The sequence below is a fragment of the Zootermopsis nevadensis genome, unplaced genomic scaffold (assembly GCF_977971745.1).
Source record: "Zootermopsis nevadensis isolate Lab colony 2312 unplaced genomic scaffold, Znev_1.0 Znev_ptg000008l, whole genome shotgun sequence".
Taxonomy (NCBI): Eukaryota; Metazoa; Arthropoda; class Insecta; order Blattodea; family Termopsidae; genus Zootermopsis; species Zootermopsis nevadensis.
Window position 1 is genome coordinate 16,067,189 of NW_028259140.1, and position 19,602 is coordinate 16,086,790.

The 19,602-nt window shown below is 36.5% G+C and overlaps 1 protein-coding gene and 1 non-coding gene across 5 annotated transcripts in view; one reads left to right on the forward strand and one right to left on the reverse strand.

The window, feature by feature from the left end:
* LOC110840215 (uncharacterized) overlaps nt 1–16,189 on the forward strand; it is a 69,426-nt gene extending 53,237 nt beyond the window's left edge. Inside the window, exons 1-6 of one of the 4 annotated variants that reach the window (XM_087344724.1) lie at nt 5,702–5,749; nt 13,842–13,879; nt 14,228–14,345; nt 14,802–14,839; nt 15,269–15,380; nt 15,600–15,721. In XM_087344724.1, coding sequence (XP_087200850.1) covers nt 13,853–13,879; nt 14,228–14,345; nt 14,802–14,839; nt 15,269–15,380; nt 15,600–15,676 — 372 coding nt within the window. In that variant the 5' untranslated portion in view covers nt 5,702–5,749; nt 13,842–13,852 and the 3' untranslated portion in view covers nt 15,677–15,721. Of the gene's footprint in view, nt 1–5,701; nt 5,750–11,630; nt 11,714–13,841; nt 13,880–14,227; nt 14,346–14,801; nt 14,840–15,268; nt 15,381–15,599; nt 15,727–16,131 lie in introns of those variants that run through there. The other 3 variants (XM_087344723.1, XM_087344721.1, XM_087344722.1) reach the window with 3 other exon arrangements.
* Nucleotides 16,190–16,463: 274 nt separating this feature from the next.
* The window catches only part of LOC110841059 (uncharacterized), a 35,929-nt gene continuing 32,790 nt past the window's right edge, over nt 16,464–19,602 (reverse strand). The window contains exon 13 of the transcript XR_015534241.1: nt 16,464–18,899. This is a non-coding gene — a transcript (uncharacterized LOC110841059). The remainder of the gene's footprint in view (nt 18,900–19,602) is intronic.

The window sequence follows — 19,602 nt, forward strand, 5'->3', positions numbered from 1 at the left end:
ACGTTGAGGAATTTAAATACCTTCACAAAGAGCTGATAAGTACAGTTTAACAACGAAGGGGCCAGGAAAGAATGCCATTTCGTACGATGATCTTTCTTGATATTAAAAGAACATATTCTCGGCGTTTCAAATTCCAAAAGTCATAGTAAAGTAAAGTAAAGTTTGTCCCACTATACGCCATGTAGGCGTTTGGGGTGAGTGGAGGTATAGCTCCTCTCTTCCTTGACCTCGGCACTAGATGGGGGTGAGTGGTCAGCATCACGCCCCGGCCGGCTTTACCCCCGGGAAAGGACCCCGGTACCCATTGTAGAGGAGGCTGGGTGGGCCCCAGAGCCGGTCTGGACGCAGAGGCTAGAGGAAAAATCCTCTGCCCCCGACGGGGGTCGAACCCCGGCCGTCCAGCCCGTAGCTAGTCACTATACTGACTGAGCTATCCCGGCTCATCCAAAAGTCATAGTAGCTCTGGAAAATTACAGAAGCACACAAAAGTGTATGCTGTTTGTTTTTCATAAATAGATCTTTAATGTAATGAAATGGAATACTCGGAGAAACACGTGGCTAAAAGCATTCATGCAGGGTAAATACAGTGAGCATATGAATATTGTTCCATCTCCCCATTTTTTGTTTTATACAGTTCCATAGAAACTAATATCTTCGAAGTGATCACATTTTCTTCAAAATATTATGACTATTTCCATCTCTCACATTAAGAAGAGAAAACGGACTGAGAATTTTCGGGAACAGGGTTCTGTGGGAAAGAACAACAGGAGAACGTGATAGGAGGATCGAGAAAAATCCAGAATTGTTTGTGCCGTTCACCAAAAATTACTACAGATCAAATTACTAGGGATTATAAAGGCACAATTTTAGACGAAAAACCTGAAGGTAAGAGACCCGCAATAGGCCTAGGTATGTGAGAGTATAATATTAAAATGGATAGATATATGGTATAAGTGTGGACTAGATTATGCAGAGGCGTGTTTTGTGATCTCGGTAATGAACCTTCTGATTCAACTAACGGTAATGAACTTATCGACTAAATTAGCTACTGTCAGCTTCTCAAAAAGACTGTTCCATGGTGTTAGATCGCATAAGTTTGTCCTAAACTACCGAAGGAAATACAACAAAATTTTGATTCTGAAATCTTGATAGGTGGTCGGGGAAATTCAATAGTTTTATAAAAGTCCACAATTACATACTAATTCAAACAGAAACAAAAATCTCAGTCAAAGTATCACATCGCATTTCTTTAAGATTCGTTTTAAAATTATTCCAGTTTGCGCTTACATCTCCCAAGCAGCCACTTCCTCCCAGATTCTCCAACTAAAAACTATTGTGCATTTTTCATTTCCTACATACAAGCTACTCTGCCATCATTTATCAATCACAACGATGTTAGAAACACAGAAAACAGAGAAGGAAATCTTATGACCTTCATATTACCTCGTTTTAATGCACTGTACCTCAAAGTATAGGCCTAATCTACCGTTGTTTAATTATGCGTGAAGGGAACAATCCCTAAGTTAGTTCATCGCAAATCTAAAATAAACCACCCGCAAGAAAAGCTGTTTCAGTATTGCTCATTTCACATTGAAATGGGCCCACTGAAACAATTTCTGTTCAGGAAAACTATTTTACTTCTAGACAAGTCGAGGGCAGAATCAGAGTTGAAGCACCTAACTTAAGACAAAGAGTACGATGTTTTGTATTATTAGGGCTATCACACGACACAGAAATGTAAAAGAACCGAAAACACCTGCTCAACTCCAACTTCGTCCATCACAAATCCCATTTGAAGTACCGCGGAAATGAAAAGGGAATGGAATGCGTGAGTCCAGCGTCAGATAATTTATAAACCAGTTATTAAATAGACGAGATAATCACAGTTAACAAACACTGCACTGGTTTATTTATATTTCCGTGTAAAAACGAGCATTCCATGTACATTTTACGAACAATGACGTCAGCGAATCCGACAAGATTCATTCAGGACAAGGAAAGAGTAAACGACGGTCTGCAATTCCAACTAAAGTCAGCAAATACTGGTTTCTGAAACCACTCACTCCGCTCCCGACAAAGTCTCTCTATATGCAAAATCTTATTGGATCTGCCAACTCTGTCCATCCATTCAATTTGGCGAGATTTGTTATGGTGAGTGCCGTAACCAAGTGAAGATATCAGCTACTCGACCACTAAGGCCGCTTTGATTAAAATTCTAAATGAAATTTTGATCGTTAATCCATTCGCGAACTCGTCGAATCTACGGCTGCACACAGATTTTCATACCACACGATAAGTCTAAAACAACTATAACTAATCTTGCGATGTGCCTCATTCTCTACAAAATAACTTGTCGCATTCTTTAAGTTCGCGCTTTAACCTTCTACAAAAAAAAATCATATTACAACTTTTAAAAATAGAAGTAAATTCAGTGAGTGAACAGAACTTTTGTAATCCAGGCGTTAATACAGCCAAAACCGAAAGTTCTGCAGAACAAAACTCTACATTTCTTTTTCATCTGTACAACTGCTCAGAAGCTACAGTACCCGTCACAACATTGCATGCTTCAAGGTCAAAGCAACATCGTACAACATTTCAACACGAATAGAGGAGCCAAAGCGAGTGAAAGAGTTCAAACCTCGCAGCTTAGCAAACTTATTGTAGCAGTTACCTAATTTAATTCTTCAAGGACACAGAAGGCCCTCATTCCTGTTACTGCGCTGCTCCAAGCCACCAGTACAGCGTTCCTAGCTTTGTAACGCTGCGGGTTCTCTCTCCTAGGCTCCAATGTGCGTGTTGCAAGCATGTACGATTACCTCAAAGCTACTATTATAAAGAACAAATTACTTGTCATAAACACCCAGGATGCAGCCAGTTTTTTAACTAGACTAGGTGTTGTACGACCGGATTTTGAATCCAGGCACGGAATTTTTCTCTTCGCCACAGTCTAAGCAGACACTTGAGCCCACCCAGCCTCCGAGGATTTCCCTTCGGACGCAAAGCTGAACACTCACCCCCATATAGCGCCGAGGTAAAGAACGCCACCATATTTCCAAATGGCTTGGTCATTAACCAAGCACCAGGGACAACTTTATTTTACCTTTATAATTTATAATACATTCCCACAACTTGAGTTGTCAGCAGCCTCTAATTTAAAGCTCCAGCTAAATCTGCATTAAATACATGAGTACATATATAAATATATGCACCAGTAAATATCTGTATGCAGCCGAATTCTTGAACCAAGTGATATTTATCACCGTGTTTACGAAAGCCGAATCATAAGAATCGATTACAGAAATGTCTGGTGAATAAATTCCATAATATTGGCTGATTAAATATTCAATGACCTAATTTTCTTTATTATTGATTTCCAGCATTTTAAAGTTTTTATACATAACTTCAACGGCAACTAACCTCGCCATGTCTGTCAATTTAATTGACAAAACGAACGCACTGTACAACATAAAATTTATACGGTCAATCTCTACACATTTGCCAATTGTCCAGTTTCAATATTTTGATACTCCTGTCAGATGGAATATTAAATATCTATTTTTCTCAGTCATCTGTTGTTTTAAAATTTCACAAAAACGTCCATCGCCTAACAAAAGATTTACTTCAAAAAAATTCCAAAGCCAATCAAATGTCACATTCCTGTGTTGATCAACAATAATGTTGATTGTACAAGAGGACACCACGTAAGAAATATTTAAAATGAGATTTAAGGTTTTAACGGCGTTCCTTACATCGTGTAGTCTGGTAGATATTGACAAACATTTAAGAGTATTTTACTGTTTCCATCATCAGGAAGGCAGGAAGCTCTTTAAAACGCCGATAAGTATCTACCAGACTACAGGTAGCAATATCCCACAAGATAACCGTCTTCATTTTCAGAGTAATTTCCTAACGAATTTAAAATAAAACGGCCAATTCGTCAAATGGGTAAGTTTCTTTGGGCTGTAAAAAGTAGGTATTAAAAATGTATTCGCATGTTTGAGATCAAATTAAGAGAAAGAAGGGTATGAAGGAAAGAACATGTACGGAAAAGAACAGCCTAACTATAAAACGTTTTATAATATATTACATTTGTCAACCCTATAATATTCACATTCCTTCTATTTTAAATATTTCTTATTCGCTGTTAAGAAATATAGATTTCACAGCTTAAAAGTCGTTTAACATCCAAAACGATTCCCCGTATATCCGTTGGATTCCCCAAATCGACAGATTTAAGTTAGACAAATGTTAAAACCCTCAACAGAGGAAGATACGTTACTGGTCAGATTCTCTTAAAGGGAAATCGCTTCCGTCCAATTGGCAGTGACACGAATGAACAGCCATCAGTTATGCAGCACTCGTTACATAGTTTGGTTCTATTTAGATTCTGGAACTAAGCGTTTGCTGTCCTGTCGGTCTGCTGTTAGGAAGGGAAGAGGTTGGCTACTTTCGTCAACGAAAGACACATCTTAAATGCAACATCACGTAAACCAATAAAGTCTTCTCTCGGGAGATGGCACCTTGAATGGAATGCGTTGGAGATTTCAACAGATCGTCACAGAATAAAATGGAGCTAACAGCAATTCAGGCGCACTAGATTACATCAAGGCTTTGGAGCCTTTACATTTACTACACGTTTATTTAAGCCACGTAAATAAATATTGACCTTAAATTAAATTTAAGCGCTTGTCCTCAGGTTTGCATAGCTGAAGTTTAATAAGCAACTTCAGTTTTCGGGGACAAACCGCCGTGACTTTTTAATTTTAACAAACGTTTCGGGGAACAGTGAAGTTATCATCTTCAGGATGAATATGTGTGAGGTGGGGGAGTGATTACGAAGCACTTACAAACGTACAGCAGTCGAAGGTGACCGACGTTGTCTCACACTGAATATTTACCAAATAAAGCCTGTAAAAATCAGCTTTCACCTTTCTGTCATACTCCTTCTGAAGCACTTTTTCGCTCTTCACCTACCATCTTCCTCCCACCTTTGCCATTTTCTCAATCACCTATTCCCTTAACCACGTGGTCACCTCCCATTGGATAGCACTCCGCTCCGCTTCTCGTCCATTCAAATCAATTACTTCCCACTCGCACCAGATCTTTATACAAGCTTATTATGACTGACGAAACCAATCGATACGGCAATCTGAACGAAACGATTAATGTCTCACACTACTGGGATACTCTGACAAGTTTTCCGAGGTTTTATTCAGTTGTAAAGCAAATACCGGAGGTGTAATTCAAAATAGGAACTGCCCGCCTACCCTAAAAATGGAAGATTACAGCCAAAATAACCCCCCGCTAAGTCGTAAAGACTAAAGCAACTCCAACCCATCTGGGTTCAACTTCTAGGTTTCAATCCAACCAAAGGTCTCATAGCAAAAGATAAATTGCCTGGCAAGATCGTCCCCCACGCCACCAGTAACAACAGCCCCCCGTCTGAACATGTCAAGGCCTACCTTAAGCTAAGACAACAGCTTACCTAAATGTCAGGAATACGTAATCATGATTTCATGATAAAAATCCCAAACTTCGTTCACGGGATACGAACAATAGTAGCAGCGTCCTAAAACAGCAAAGTTCTGGCCGCGTAAGTAACAACAGAGACATAATTTAACTTCGGTTCCATTACAGCTCGTAGGTAGTAAGACACATGGCCCTAACTTTTTTGCAGATTCGAATGTCCGTAATCGTCTGTGGTGATCTACACGGGATGTAACAAAGATCGATTTGAAAAATAAAAGTGGTGAGTATATTAAGAGTAAATAAAAAGGTTTCAGAGCGAATTACATTTCATACATAGATGCTACTTTTGAAAGAACGTTATAATTTAATATACTGGAAATTGTAATACAAAGTTATAAGATTTCCAGTGTGGCAGACTTACAAAACATAAGCCTGTAAGATTTAATTAACTCCATGAAGTTAAGTCCTTTATGATAATCTATTCAAGAGCTAAATCACATTTTACGGACCTGAAGCCTCATTACAATGTACACAATAGCAGCCAATGAACTTAATCCTGATTCAGATTAATCTAATACAATATATATTTTCCATTTTAATATTACCCTTCTACCTACGCCTAGATATTCTAAGATTTCTCTTCCCTTCAGGTTTCCGACTAAAATTTTCTACGTATTTTTCATCATAAACAAAAATATTACGTGCATTCCAGTCTCATCACCCGCTATTTGACCGTGGTTAAGAACGCAAATTACGAAACTTCTCAATGTGCAGGTTACTGCCTTTGGGGTGTTGCGCCGTGTAGTCTGATAGAAATATACCGACGTTTCAGAAGTCCTTGCTGCTTCCACCTTCATGACGGTAGCAAACACCTCTGAAAAGTCTGTAAACTTTTACCAGACTACACGGCGTGACATATCAAAAGATGGTATTTCCTCTCAACGCCATGAGAGACTACAATTTCATCTGCATTATGCGGTTTTCTACATCCTGTTAAAATTCCCTCCCTCTCTCTCTCTTATATAGTTCAAAATTTTCTTCTCAGCACCTTTTTTTTCAAACATTCTTACTAAACTGAACTAACAACTGCATATCAAGTATAAATTAATAAACAGTCTAACGCTAATTTCGGCCAATCCAGGGTTAGAATTTCTTGGTCGAAGTTCCTTAATGTGTGATTGACGAAGTATTATGTTATATAACTAGATTATATCGCAAAAGGCTGCTACACGTCAATATTAGGTCACGAATCATGACATGCTTTAAGTTAGTATTAACTACGCAGTTCTAAGAGCGTCGTTAAATAGCAAACGATTCAATGTATCTACAAACTTCACCGGTAATTACCATTCAACGAGAAAGTAGTAACGACTTCTGGCCGGCATGTTATTTTGCATTTTAAACAAAAGTGACAACAGAAATTTCTTAACACAGCTGTTACCGTGTGTGTCTTCAATTTCCTACACTGATCGCTATTAGCATTGTTCCATTCTAATAATTAACATGATTAACATTTGTTTAGTTACCGAAATAAACAATTTCATTAGATACTCCACCGATGGGAAAAATAAACCTTCAATTTAAACATCGCTTACCAAACAAAATAAATCATATTTAAAATATAATAAAGGATATTACAAGCAAATATGAAACGCTGTTAAATCATTGCAATACGTCGATGTCAATGAAAGTCAATATGCCAGATGACTGTAAACTGAGATAAAGAGACAAGTGTTGCAAAATGAATAATTACATCAATATGGGAAACTGTGGATAACAGAACTCAACTGATTGTAATAATTCCACTTCGAAACATGCACTGCCATTAGTATTAATATTTATGACAAGCATATGCATGACTCTCCATGTTTGGTATTGTTAACGCACACTAGTTTACGACCTAAAATTAACTCTACATCCACAGTAAGCCATGTAATTTTCAAACATTTCCACTAATTACTGAATACGTATATCAAGGGTCTCTGAAACAAGGGATCATTTTGATTGAATTTTAAACAACCGACAGTCATTCAGTTTGTCTACTTTATTGTGGTAAACATAACAATCCCTGGGCAATATGTTTTATTGATATAATTAAATTATTAATAATTATTTAATATCAAAATCAATAGAAAATAATGAAGTAAAGTAAAGTAAAGTAAAGTTTGTCCCACTATACGCCATGTAGGCGTTTGGGGTGAGTGGAGGTATAGCTCCTCTCTTCCTTGACCTCGGCACTAGATGGGGGTGAGTGGTCAGCATCACGCCCCGGCCGGCTTTACCCCCGGGAAAGGACCCCGGTACCCATTGTAGAGGAGGCTGGGTGGGCCCCAGAGCCGGTCTGGACGCAGAGGCTAGAGGAAAAAAAATCCTCTGCCCCCGTCGGGGATCGAACCCCGGTCGTCCAGCCCGTAGCTCGTCACTATACTGACTGAGCTATCCCGGCTCCCGAAAATAATCAAGACGTGATAATAAATTGTTATACACATGCATTTATTAATAGTCAGACCTACAGAATAGAACACTTCAGGTTCAGTAGAGGGAACAAGCAACAATTTCAACGAGCGGGCATCGATTCCCGACAGTGTACTATTTCTGTGTTAGCCATAAAGTCCGTATCTGCTCTGGAGGCCACACAGCCTCCTATCCAATGAATATCAGGGTTTTTCCCAAGGATAAAACGGTCGAACCCAGTGCCGAGGTTAAGAACGCGTAGATTGAAACCACCACTCCCCAGTACGTCTGCATGGCGGTACATACAACACGAGTCCAAAAATTACTTTTATTTAAGCTTCAGTTCATTAACATGTTCACAGAGTCGCGTCGGACTTGTAATACAGTTCCGTTCAGTCAATGATTCGACACTCCTTTTCTAAGACCCATGTAACTACCTTCCATTGACGCCTGGGTCTTTCAAACAGACTTTCTTTTTTTAATATTTCTTAGTCACACTGTGGTATTCACTCAGACACGTCGTCACTTGCATTAATGAACTCCTTCGGTAGTCCAATTATTAATTAATTTGAATAAATTTACACATTCAATGTGCAATAAATCCTTGATGGTCCATCGGCTTTAATAATTGCTATTCTGATTGATGTCGCTCAGTTAAATTTAACTTGGAGTCGAAAAGAATAAAGAAGGAATGGAGATTAATATTTTTCAGAGAAAACCACTTTTAAATTTTCCAAGGGATTTTAGATGAAGACAGAATTATGTTTCGTTGAAATTCCAATTTGTAACACTGATTTTAGGGTTGGTTAAATGTTTATCTTTGTCTCTTGAAATTCAATTCATCTTCCAATTAAAGGGTAAAAGAATTATAAATGCTGCAGCGGTTTTAATAATTTACGGCAAAAAGGGAAATTGTATGACGCCGCGTGGTTTTCGTCTGTTCTGCGAATTTTAACCACACAAACCCTGGAATCACGTGACATAAAGTTTGGTGAACTAAGGAAGATAAGTGTGTACTGTAAAAGAGATATATTTTGATACAACAATTTCTGGCCTTCTATCGAGGGTTTTAATAGAGCTGACTTTGCACAAGTTCATGCTAAGCCCGATGTTGAAACAGAAGAAGTCAACAGTTTTCACAGAGAACGATGAGATATGGAAACATCCCTGCTTGTTGCACTGGAAAAAGTATCACCTTCTGTAGTTAACAATGAGAAGAAATTCAAGATCGTGTTGTCTCAGAAGGCAACTAAATTGACTTCATTTCCTTAAAAATCCGTACTTGAAAAAGCTAAGAAAAACATAGAATCTTAAAAGCGATCCTGACATTTAAAACAGAAACAGCAAAAGAGTTCGAAATGAATATCTAATGTTTCGAACAAATCTTTGTCCTTTGAAATGTGCAAAATAACTTCAGAGGAGAACATTATCCTGACCTGTGAGAAGTGGATTCATAAATACTGCGCCTGGGTAAAAAAAATCTGTTCTGTCTCGGCTGCAAATAAAATTACATGCTTATATCGAATAGTTTAATATATCGAAACAAGATCGATAGTGATCATACTACCATCTCATAAACCAGTTTAGGATAAATATGAATCAGGAGAGAATAAGAAACATTTAAAACTCATAAAAACTATTAAAAACAGAATAAGTACGTAAATTGGGTCTCAACTAGCTCCTTTTTGCTTGTGAATAAGAAGATAATTATTTAGGAGCTAAGAAACAAATCTTATGTTCAAAACAGAGATTCACGTTTTCATATCGTCTGCAGTCTATATGAATTTACATGGACGTTATTAGTGGTAACTCCTTCATAGCACATGTAATTTAGTATAGTTTTCTCTTTAAGCTAGGATAATTCAGAACAACACACGTGGAAACTCTGTGCGGATAAAACCTTTCCAGTTTTTTCTCATATTTAATAAATCTGATAACAGAAATTGTGTTCCTCAACTCTTATATGTTTTCGTTCTACAACAAAACACTGGCATATTTTTATCCCACACAATTTTAAAATGTATCTATTTATAGAACAAAAATACAATTTTCAAGCCTTATATTAAGCAATAATTTGTGACACGAATTCAATTACTTATGACAAGGGCCAAGGAAATGATTAAGAATAGAATTCTGAACTCATAAATATTTTACTTAATCTAAGAAATAGCCTAGCTGAGACAAATCGCGTCACAACCAACCAGGCCAATGAACACGACAGTTCTTTGTTTCAAATTTCGCTGTGCTAATTTTTATATCATTATTTTTCAATACGTTTAATCTGCATAATAAATTGTCTTAAAATTGGTCACGACCCCGTGCTGCTAACAGTCTGTCATTCGTCTCTTCTTACCGTCCGACACTGTATAACAAATTTTAAGCACTACGAATGACACGAAGGTCAGGGATGTAGGGAAATTTCTGTACAAAGTAAGATGTAAAAGACAGGTCAAAATTAGGAATTTAGAACTGCCACTGGGGTAGAAGGCACGAGAACGATACGAAAGAGTTATGTAAATAGTATTAGGGATTAAGGAATAGTCATGTAGAGTAGCATTAGTGAATAGTTGTAGTAAGCAGTAGTGCGAATAGTGCTACGTATGTAAGGACTGTGGCCGTGAAAACCTGGTGTTAGGCGGCCACAGATCTCTGTATATAGTCTAAACCAAATATATTATTATTATATCATTCACTGAATTTATCACCAACGATCATCAGTTTTGTGGTGAACGTCACCCATTCTTACGTCTGGACTAAGACATAATCATAGACGCAAATTAAATAAGAAAGAGTAATACAAAACAAAAAAATTCTATTAAGAATCACCTCCCAGCGGATCAGCCTGTAACTAATTTCTAGTTCAGTTATGATTGCCTTCGTATGTCCATTTCCCCACCTTATTTAAACACGATGTAAGACTATACAGTAGAACGTCGAATGATTGTCGTGGAAAATAATGTGAAAGGAAGTGGAAGTGGCCTACTTTAGAGTACTATCCCTCAATCTCACTTTGGCTGACACCAGCTGAGTGTCGGTTCAGAAATGAATCCCTTACTTTAGGGCCGTGGGTATGATGAAGAGTAGACCTTAAGCTGTTTGCTCCGGAACTTGAAAGATGTAATCGCTTTATATAACACTAACTGGCTCAGGATACGACATAATGACAAAGTTTTGTGAAGAAGTTTAATGAGAGCAGAGAATTTCTCTCATCTGCAATGCATGATACATGTCACGCAGACCTCATCCTCGCTGATTTGGTCACACTATTAGCAGGCCTGTGTGAAGAATGAAATTACGAAGTTCTTTAATATGTAAATTTCTTCAGTACTTGATTACTAGCTCTTAAACAGATTTAAAGCTGATGATCTCTTTCGGGAAACGGTAACCTCTCCTACCACCGCTACAGACGTTTCTATTTTCCGTTGGAAAAATGCAGAAAATCTAAAACGTTTTCATTGCGATGAAGACGTCGAGGTTGATTTTGCTCGGCAGTAACGCTGTGTGGACTTGTATATAAATTTGCAGGAGTGCCAAAACTAACAACGCTGTGATTTTCAATAATGGGTGTTGGCTATGCAAAATTTACCACATAAATGTTAAATGACGAGGTCCAGCTTCTCAAACTTATTGTATTTAATGTATTCTGAATGTAATTTCTCTGAAATTTCTTTTTATCTTTGTAGAAAATGGTATAACAGTTGTTCGATTTAGGGTAGTGGTAGTTACGTGTGTCTTAGCTGTGAAGATAACCGCCAGTCGTGTTGCAGGGCGTTCAGCAGTAAGTCCAGAGGTAAGTACGAAGTGTTCTAGGAATAACTTCTATTCAGGAAATAGTTTAGAGAAAGAGGTGACATTCCAATCTCAGTGTCGTGTTAATACATCAGTGTTATTAGTTAAATTTGGTAGATTAAGTAATTCTCCATGACTGCGTAGGCTAGCCAGTGAATAAACAACCAATCCAGTGTATCTGTTATGACGCCAAGATGAGTATTACAGAAATATTTGGGACCGGGTGTAATTTCAGTTCAAGAGTAGAGTATAGTAGAGTATAGTAGAGTAGAGTAGAGTAGAGTAGAGTAGAGTAGAGTTTATTTACATTCCATAGATCCTTCTTAGGACTCAACCAAAGGATGTAGAACATGTCATTTCATAACTTCCAACACAAGTACAAGAACGTATTTCACATATCAATGTACATAAATTTCAGATTCTGCAATACAAGTATGAAAAATAATTTTATAAATTAATATACATAAACCTCAGTGTTTTAAATATAAATACAAAACTTGCTTTACATATAAGTAGATTATGGATATAAAGCTTGAACGTTTTCACCAGAGATGAAATCATCTGCAGAATAGGAGTGAGTAAAGAGGTAATCTTTCAATGCAGGCTTGAATACGTTTATATCATAATTTAGACTTTTAATTGTTGGTGGAAGATTATTAAACAACTTGATACCTGTATAGTACACTCCTTTCTGATATTTAGTAAAGTTAGCATTTGGCACATATAGATCATGTTTACGTCTTGTATTTAAATTATGTACGTCTGTATTTCTTTTAAATTTATCCATGTTTTCCACCACAAATGATAGCAAGCAGAGTATAAATTCACTTTCAAGTGGATGTATATGAAATTTACGGAATAATTTTCTGCAAGAAACCCTGCTTTTGACACCTGCCATTATTCTAATTATTTTCTTTTGCATGTAAAAAACTTTATTACTGTCTGTTGAATTTCCCCAAAAGATTAATCCATATGAAAATACAGAGTGAAAGTAAGCAAAGTAAACTAGCTTTAAAGTATCTATTGTCATGAGTGGTACGACTGTTCTCATGGCAAAGCACGCAGAGCTTAATTTGGGAATAATATACTCAATGTGTTTCTTCCAATTTAAGGCACTGTCGACTTGTAAGCCAAGGAATTTGTTTGTTTCAACTTCCACAATTAATTTTTCTTCAAAACTTATATTTAATCTAGGATATGTCTTGTGCTTAGTAACAAATTTTATGAAGTTTGTTTTTTCAAAATTTAGTGCCAGTTTGTTAGCTCTAATTTATGTTAGCAAAGACATCATTCATGATATTTTCAAGATAGATCAATTCTTGGTGTGCAATAATGATACTTGTATCATCAGCAAAAAGAATGGGTTTGGATATAGAGTTTATAGTTGCCGGCAGGTCATTTATATATATGAGGAAAAGTAAGGGCCCAAGAACTGAACCTTGTGGCACTCCGTGATTTACGATACCCCATCCTGAATAGGTATTATGATTGGTATGGGGGCTTTCAATTTCTCCTTTCTGCCTTCTATTATTTAGGTAGGATTTAAACCATTGTCCTGCTATACCTCGAATTCCATAAAATTTCAGTTTCATTAGTAATATTTCATGGTTTACACAATCAAATGCCTTGGCTAGGTCACAAAATATTCCACCCACATGCATTTTATTGTTAAGGGCACATACAATTTCATTTGTGAAATAGTCGAGTATAATTTTTTCTACAAATAACTTCCATTTGAGAAAAAGTGTGGTTAAGGTAAACAGATTAAATATACCTCCGTCATTTTCTATCGATTACATAAAGGATGCATTAATGACAGGGTAATTTAATGGTAATACTGCTCTTGTTCAAATGGATATTGAAAACTGATTCCAGTGTCTGCAGAAAAACATGAGTTCACTGTGGATTTTTATATTTTGACATGCCACATGGTCATTTTTCATGATCCTGTCTTTCTCCTGATAGGGAATCCCCAGAAGACTTCATAATAGTGTATGTCTTTTAATTTCGTATTGCTGTCCTGCCATGTTTGATACTACCAAGGTTTTTTTAGTAAGAAATATTATGCTATATAACAGGTAATTTTACATGCAATATAAATTAATTTTTGCTTTCTTGCTTATTTTTAGAAATATCCAAAATGGCAGAGAGCGGAACTCCATTGGATGTAAGATTTTGTTTGGTTTTTAAGTAAAGGTTAAATAAAATTCAGTTACACGTTAATGATTGGAGTGAATGTACTTTGAATGTGACTTGTGTTTAACATTAGCTACTAGATGACAAACATGATAATTGGATCAGAACTGTCTTTAAAAAGCCATTTACTATTTTAACTGAACAATCAAGCCACCTGTACATCTGATATGTTGAACTAATGCTGTTATAAAGGGGCGTTGTTTGCACAACTAAAACAATTGTCTCTCTTACATGTTAATTTCTGTGATTGCTTATTTCTCATCATTGTCCAGGTTGGAAAATGTTTACCACAGATTCTTTATTTTTCTTTTTTCTACAGTACGCACTCCAGCAAATCAGGAGTGGCTTGTCGCACGCGACAAACAAACCTCTAAAAATTTATGAAGCGGAACAATGTTGCTTCAAGGCAATAGAGTTTTTAGAAAAAGAAGTGAAAGGTATGTTGAGACAAATTTTCAGTTTATTAATATAAAGTTTTGAGACAGTCTTAAATTGTTCAAGTATTTTTAAGACCCAAAAGAAATTTATGGGACTCGATGTAGATCAGAATTCTGAGACTGATCAGCAGTCAGATGTGTGAGAAAGAAAGTGTCTTGCAGTGAGTGAACGTCCTCTTCAGCACAGCTGATTTGTGTTTGAACTTTGGGTCACTTCATGTCACATCGTAAATACTCAGTAATTTTTAATAAGACTATTGTGCACGTTGATTAGGGCTTAGGAGGATTTTAAGGCAAAACTCACAACTGATGCAAACAAAAATATATGGAGGAGTCCAATGTAAATGATGCCATGTTTGATACTACCAAGGTTTTTTTAGTAAGAAATATTATGCTATATAACAGGTAATTTTACATGCAATATAAATTAATTTTTGCTTTCTTGCTTATTTTTAGGAATTTCCAAAATTGCAGAGAGCAAAACTCCATTGGAGGTAAGATTTTGTTTGGTTTTTAAGTAAAGGTTAAATAAAATTCAGTTACACGTTAATAATTGGAGTGAATGTGACTTTCGTTTCACATTCACGAGGTACTGATGGCTACTTAGCTGAATAAAACATTCCCTATGCTTTGTGGAAAGCAAAGGCTCATTACTGCTCTTTTAACCACAACGCAACTTGCTTGGCTGTGGCAGTGTTGAAATTTTAATAGTGAAAGAACAAGAGTTTCAGCCATTTACTATTTTAACTGAACAATCAAGCCACCTGTACATCTGATATGTTGAACTAATGCTGTTATAAAGGGACGTTGTTTGCACAACTAAAACAATTCTCTCTCTTACATGTTAATTTCTGTGATTGCTTATTTCTCATCATTGTCCAGGTTGGAAAATGTTTACCACAGATTCTTTATTTTTTCTGCAGAAAGGGGTTATACTGATGAATGAAGCATGCAAAGCCACACAGGAAAAGAGTTATTATATGGCTATAGATCTCCTCAAGGAAGCCGGAAAGTGCTTGAAGGATGCACGGAAAGGTATGTTGAGACAAATTTGCAGTTTATTCTGTGCCACTAAAATCTATCTGAATAAAGAAGTGGTCACATCCCTTCCCTACTCTAAACTTATAAATCTCCTGTTTGGAGTACTCTAGTTAATCCCCTTGAATATCTGGTAACGCTCACATTTAAAAGTTATTCGGTACAAGCCATGTTTGGAGACAGCTTTTATCAATACATTTTTGTTATTATTTCCAGGAGAATTCAAATTTAAAATAGGCAACAACAACTTCCACGTATCTTTCTGTGCACACATCTCATTTGGCACTACATAAGCACTGCCTGCACTTGACGATTCATAAAACAGACCAGTGACCATTTCTGATTCGATTCCAGGCAATTCATGCCTTGCGCAGACAAGACGCTTCACAATTTCCTGGGTTCTCTGTTGTTACTGACCTTCTGTTAGTGGTTGTAGGATCGTAAGTTTTAACATCTGGTTTTCAACATTTTAGCTTCGATAACTTTGCTTCCAGGTGAACAGGAAAGTAATAAGTACAAATGCAATACTTGTTTGTAGTGCAAATAGCAAAAAACTAATGAATGCTGCATAGGCCGCATTTCTTAGCTGGCTTTTTTTTTACTATGTTCTTTTATTCCCCACATGATTAAATGCGCAGGTGAGGTGCATTTTTCTCTGCTTTCGAGTTTTTATTTTTGCATATAGCATTTCACTTTAAGATATATGAGCTGCCAACCAGGAAATATTATCAGAACTTTTTGTTTTCAGAATAAAGAAGCTGCAGCCGCAGACGCGGCTTAAAGATTAATAAAAAAAATGAGATAAATGCCTGTGTACTTTATTTCTTGAAACACTGAATATAAATCATATATCCCATTCTGTCACTGTACCCTTCTCCCCTAATTAGTTTGTAATTCCTGCAGTCAAAAACATTGCATGCAAGACATAAGGTTTTACTCACCGGAATAACGTCCCAGTAATAGACATGCTTTAAAAGACAGAGGAATAAAGCATGCTATATTATATCACAGATGTAAGCACGTTCAATGCAAAGGAAAGACATATAATGTATGGCATACCGAATGACATTTTAAAAAACATCAGTGAAAATATTATTTAATCTGACAGCAGTGTTACATTCAATACAACAGATTAACCCTCTGTAGTACTATTATGTCTAAATAATATCTAAGAACGAAGTACGTACCTCAAAGAAAACACAACACTGCTCCGTTAAAAAGACTGACTGGTTAATTCTGTTTAAGGAAATAATCCCTGCTTAATCAGAAAATCATACACAATCCATAAATATAATGCCAAGTTACCAACTGTTAAACAGGCAGTACATCGAGAATCTGGGTGTGCGCATGCGTGGTTTTTCTCATGTTTTACCCCCCAAAATTATGGAGAAGATCCGAATTAAATTTGGCACTCGGGATCTATGATAAACTTATGAGTTGAATATGATATAATTTCATGTTGGTTCCGGATCACACTTCCTGGCAGTGTGCTTAATGGGAAAACAATATATGACTGTGAAGTGTGATAAGCTTTGAAATAAACATTACGAGTTACACAAACTCACAAAACCTGCAACATTTTTAATACAAGAGAACACCACCTCAAATTCAACCAGAGAAAAAGTTTCCTTCTCAGAAAACAGTCTTTTCTTACCTGAATACAATTATTATTTTGCACAATGGAAAAGACCTTACATATCTTTCTTTCTTCATAACGCACAGCTGAGTGGTTACCACTCCTGATTGTATATGCAAAGTCCCAGGTTCAAACCGTGGCCCAAAGACCAGTCATCATAACTGAGATTGTTTCCCCTTAATTCCTCCTCCAGGCAAATTCTCAGGTACAACCTTAAATTAGGTTATGAACACGGCATCCATTTCATTATTATGTATGAAGTGCACAGCGAGAATCCTGATCATGACTGTCTGTGTCCATCTGTCCAATCAATTCAACCTAAGAGCCACTGGACAAATCTGAATGACATCTGATGTGGAGATTTTACTATTCTGCAGGATCTCAAATCAGCGGTGCAACAAAAAGAACATATTTTCTGACAGTGTCATCACGGGAAGATATGTACAGAAAAAGGTGGCAGAAATAATATGACTTAAGTGAATTATAAAGTTATGCAGTTATTTTGCATCAAAGAACTTTGTATTCAACATTGTTTTTCTTCTCAACTACATCTATCATCCTGTGTATTAAAATAAAGCCATTACATTTCAGGGGCTGTCTAGAGGACCCAACAAAGTAGTTCTTTCATCACCTGAAGATGGGGCCAGAGCCAGCCCTTGAAATATTGTGGCTACATTTTAACACACAGAACAACATATTTAATTATAATACACCATCATCAGAACCTATTAGAATTAATTTGTAAATATCTGAATCACTCCCAAACATCTACAAGCCTCTTTTAACAATGACAATGAACGCAATATTTCACAGTAACAGTGCATGAACAGACTATACTTCCCCAGTCTCTTTAACATATTTTGTGTTCAGTCAATCAAACTGTATACAATTCCTAATTAAAAGTTTATGACATTACTGCAAATGAAAATGTACAACATAAATCAAATAAGACGCACATACGCCTGCTGCCACTTCTGACCGACTCAAGAAACACAAGATAAAACTGGTAAGATTAAAAACAATCAATCACTGAGTGTGGGGAAAACCTCCCCATATTCTATCTAGGTACCACGAATGACTAATTTCCATTAGTTTATAATAAAAGAAAACATTTAAGAAGTAATACAATTTATCTCTTTGCCTTCAACACAATTTGTCAGAAATGGCAACTTTTTATCTGTTTCGTGCTTGCTGTGGATACACACAAACAAAACGTGAGAGTAGTCACTTTTCAACTGGGAGATGTGTTCTATACAATGACAGATGACCGTGACATATTATTATCATCATCATTGGCATAGAGAACTTGCAATCAACAATGATTTTCTTTACAGCCTTTCCCCAGACACTGAAATGATTCAGCCATTAACTTCAAATCTTAGGAGGAAGACGACGAAAAGAAATTTACTTCCTACAAAACTTGGTTTTTGTACCAGAAACAAAAGATTTTTTTATAAAGTACACTTCTCATACAGGGCCAGATTGGACCAAGGGACAGATTGCTTTTGAATAAGTCGTCATGTGGCAAAAATCTTGATTTACAATTTAGTGCAATATGAAGAAAAATAACGTATGATTATAGACATAATGTGGTAATTCTTTATTACAAAAAGTTTATAAAGCACATATGAATCAGCAAAAATTAGCATTTTAAAGAGGTACCATATCTGCCCAGTCTAGAAAACAGAGTACACTGGTTAATACGTAGTTATGGTAAATGAATGTGCCTTTGCCTGATTTGTCCAGAAATAAAAGTTCCTTGCTCGAAGAGTCACCAAGAAGTCTCCTGCTGGAAGATCCTTTAACTGATACTTTAGTTTATAAATATTGCCTTCTGCATCCAGCACAGGTGTTGCGATAACCTGCCACTTCCCACTTTCCTGCAAATAAATGTCAAATATCATCAGATTGGAATTCGTTTACATGGAAACACAATTTACTTTATAGAACCTGAAGTTGTCATTCTGCCTTTATAATGCCACAGTGAATGAGACAATAGACTATAATAATTTTTACACTTCTGAATGCATCTAAACTTCATGACTGTGGCAGATTGGGTTAAGACCACTTGATACCCATACAATGAACAATGACATAGCTGTTTTGGATATGGTGGTAAAGAGCAAAATCTCTGCCCCTGCTAGGAATTGAACCCCAGTCATTAACCCAATAGCAAGTCCCTTAATAAAGCAATTCTAGTAAATTCAAAATGTGGGTAGGAAAGAAAGGTTCTTTAAAAATAGGTGTTATCAGAAAAATTATGACACAGGACAAATTCATCTGCTGTAATAAAATTTAAAGTTATTTTACAAAACAATGTTATAAAAATATGTCTGCATTCCATCTTTCAGATGTGATTTAGAAGAGAATTTTATGTGTCATGCTTAGTAATCACACCAGCTTGCTCGCCCTCCCACCCTCATAACCACTACCTTGACTCCCCTCCCTGCATCTTACATTTTGTGCATCATTCCAATCTCCTACCATATTTCTATATCTGAATGTAACTATAACAGAAATGAGCAGTTTCAATAACTACGGGAGGCTTACCACAGCAAAACCAACACAATATGGAGAACCAGA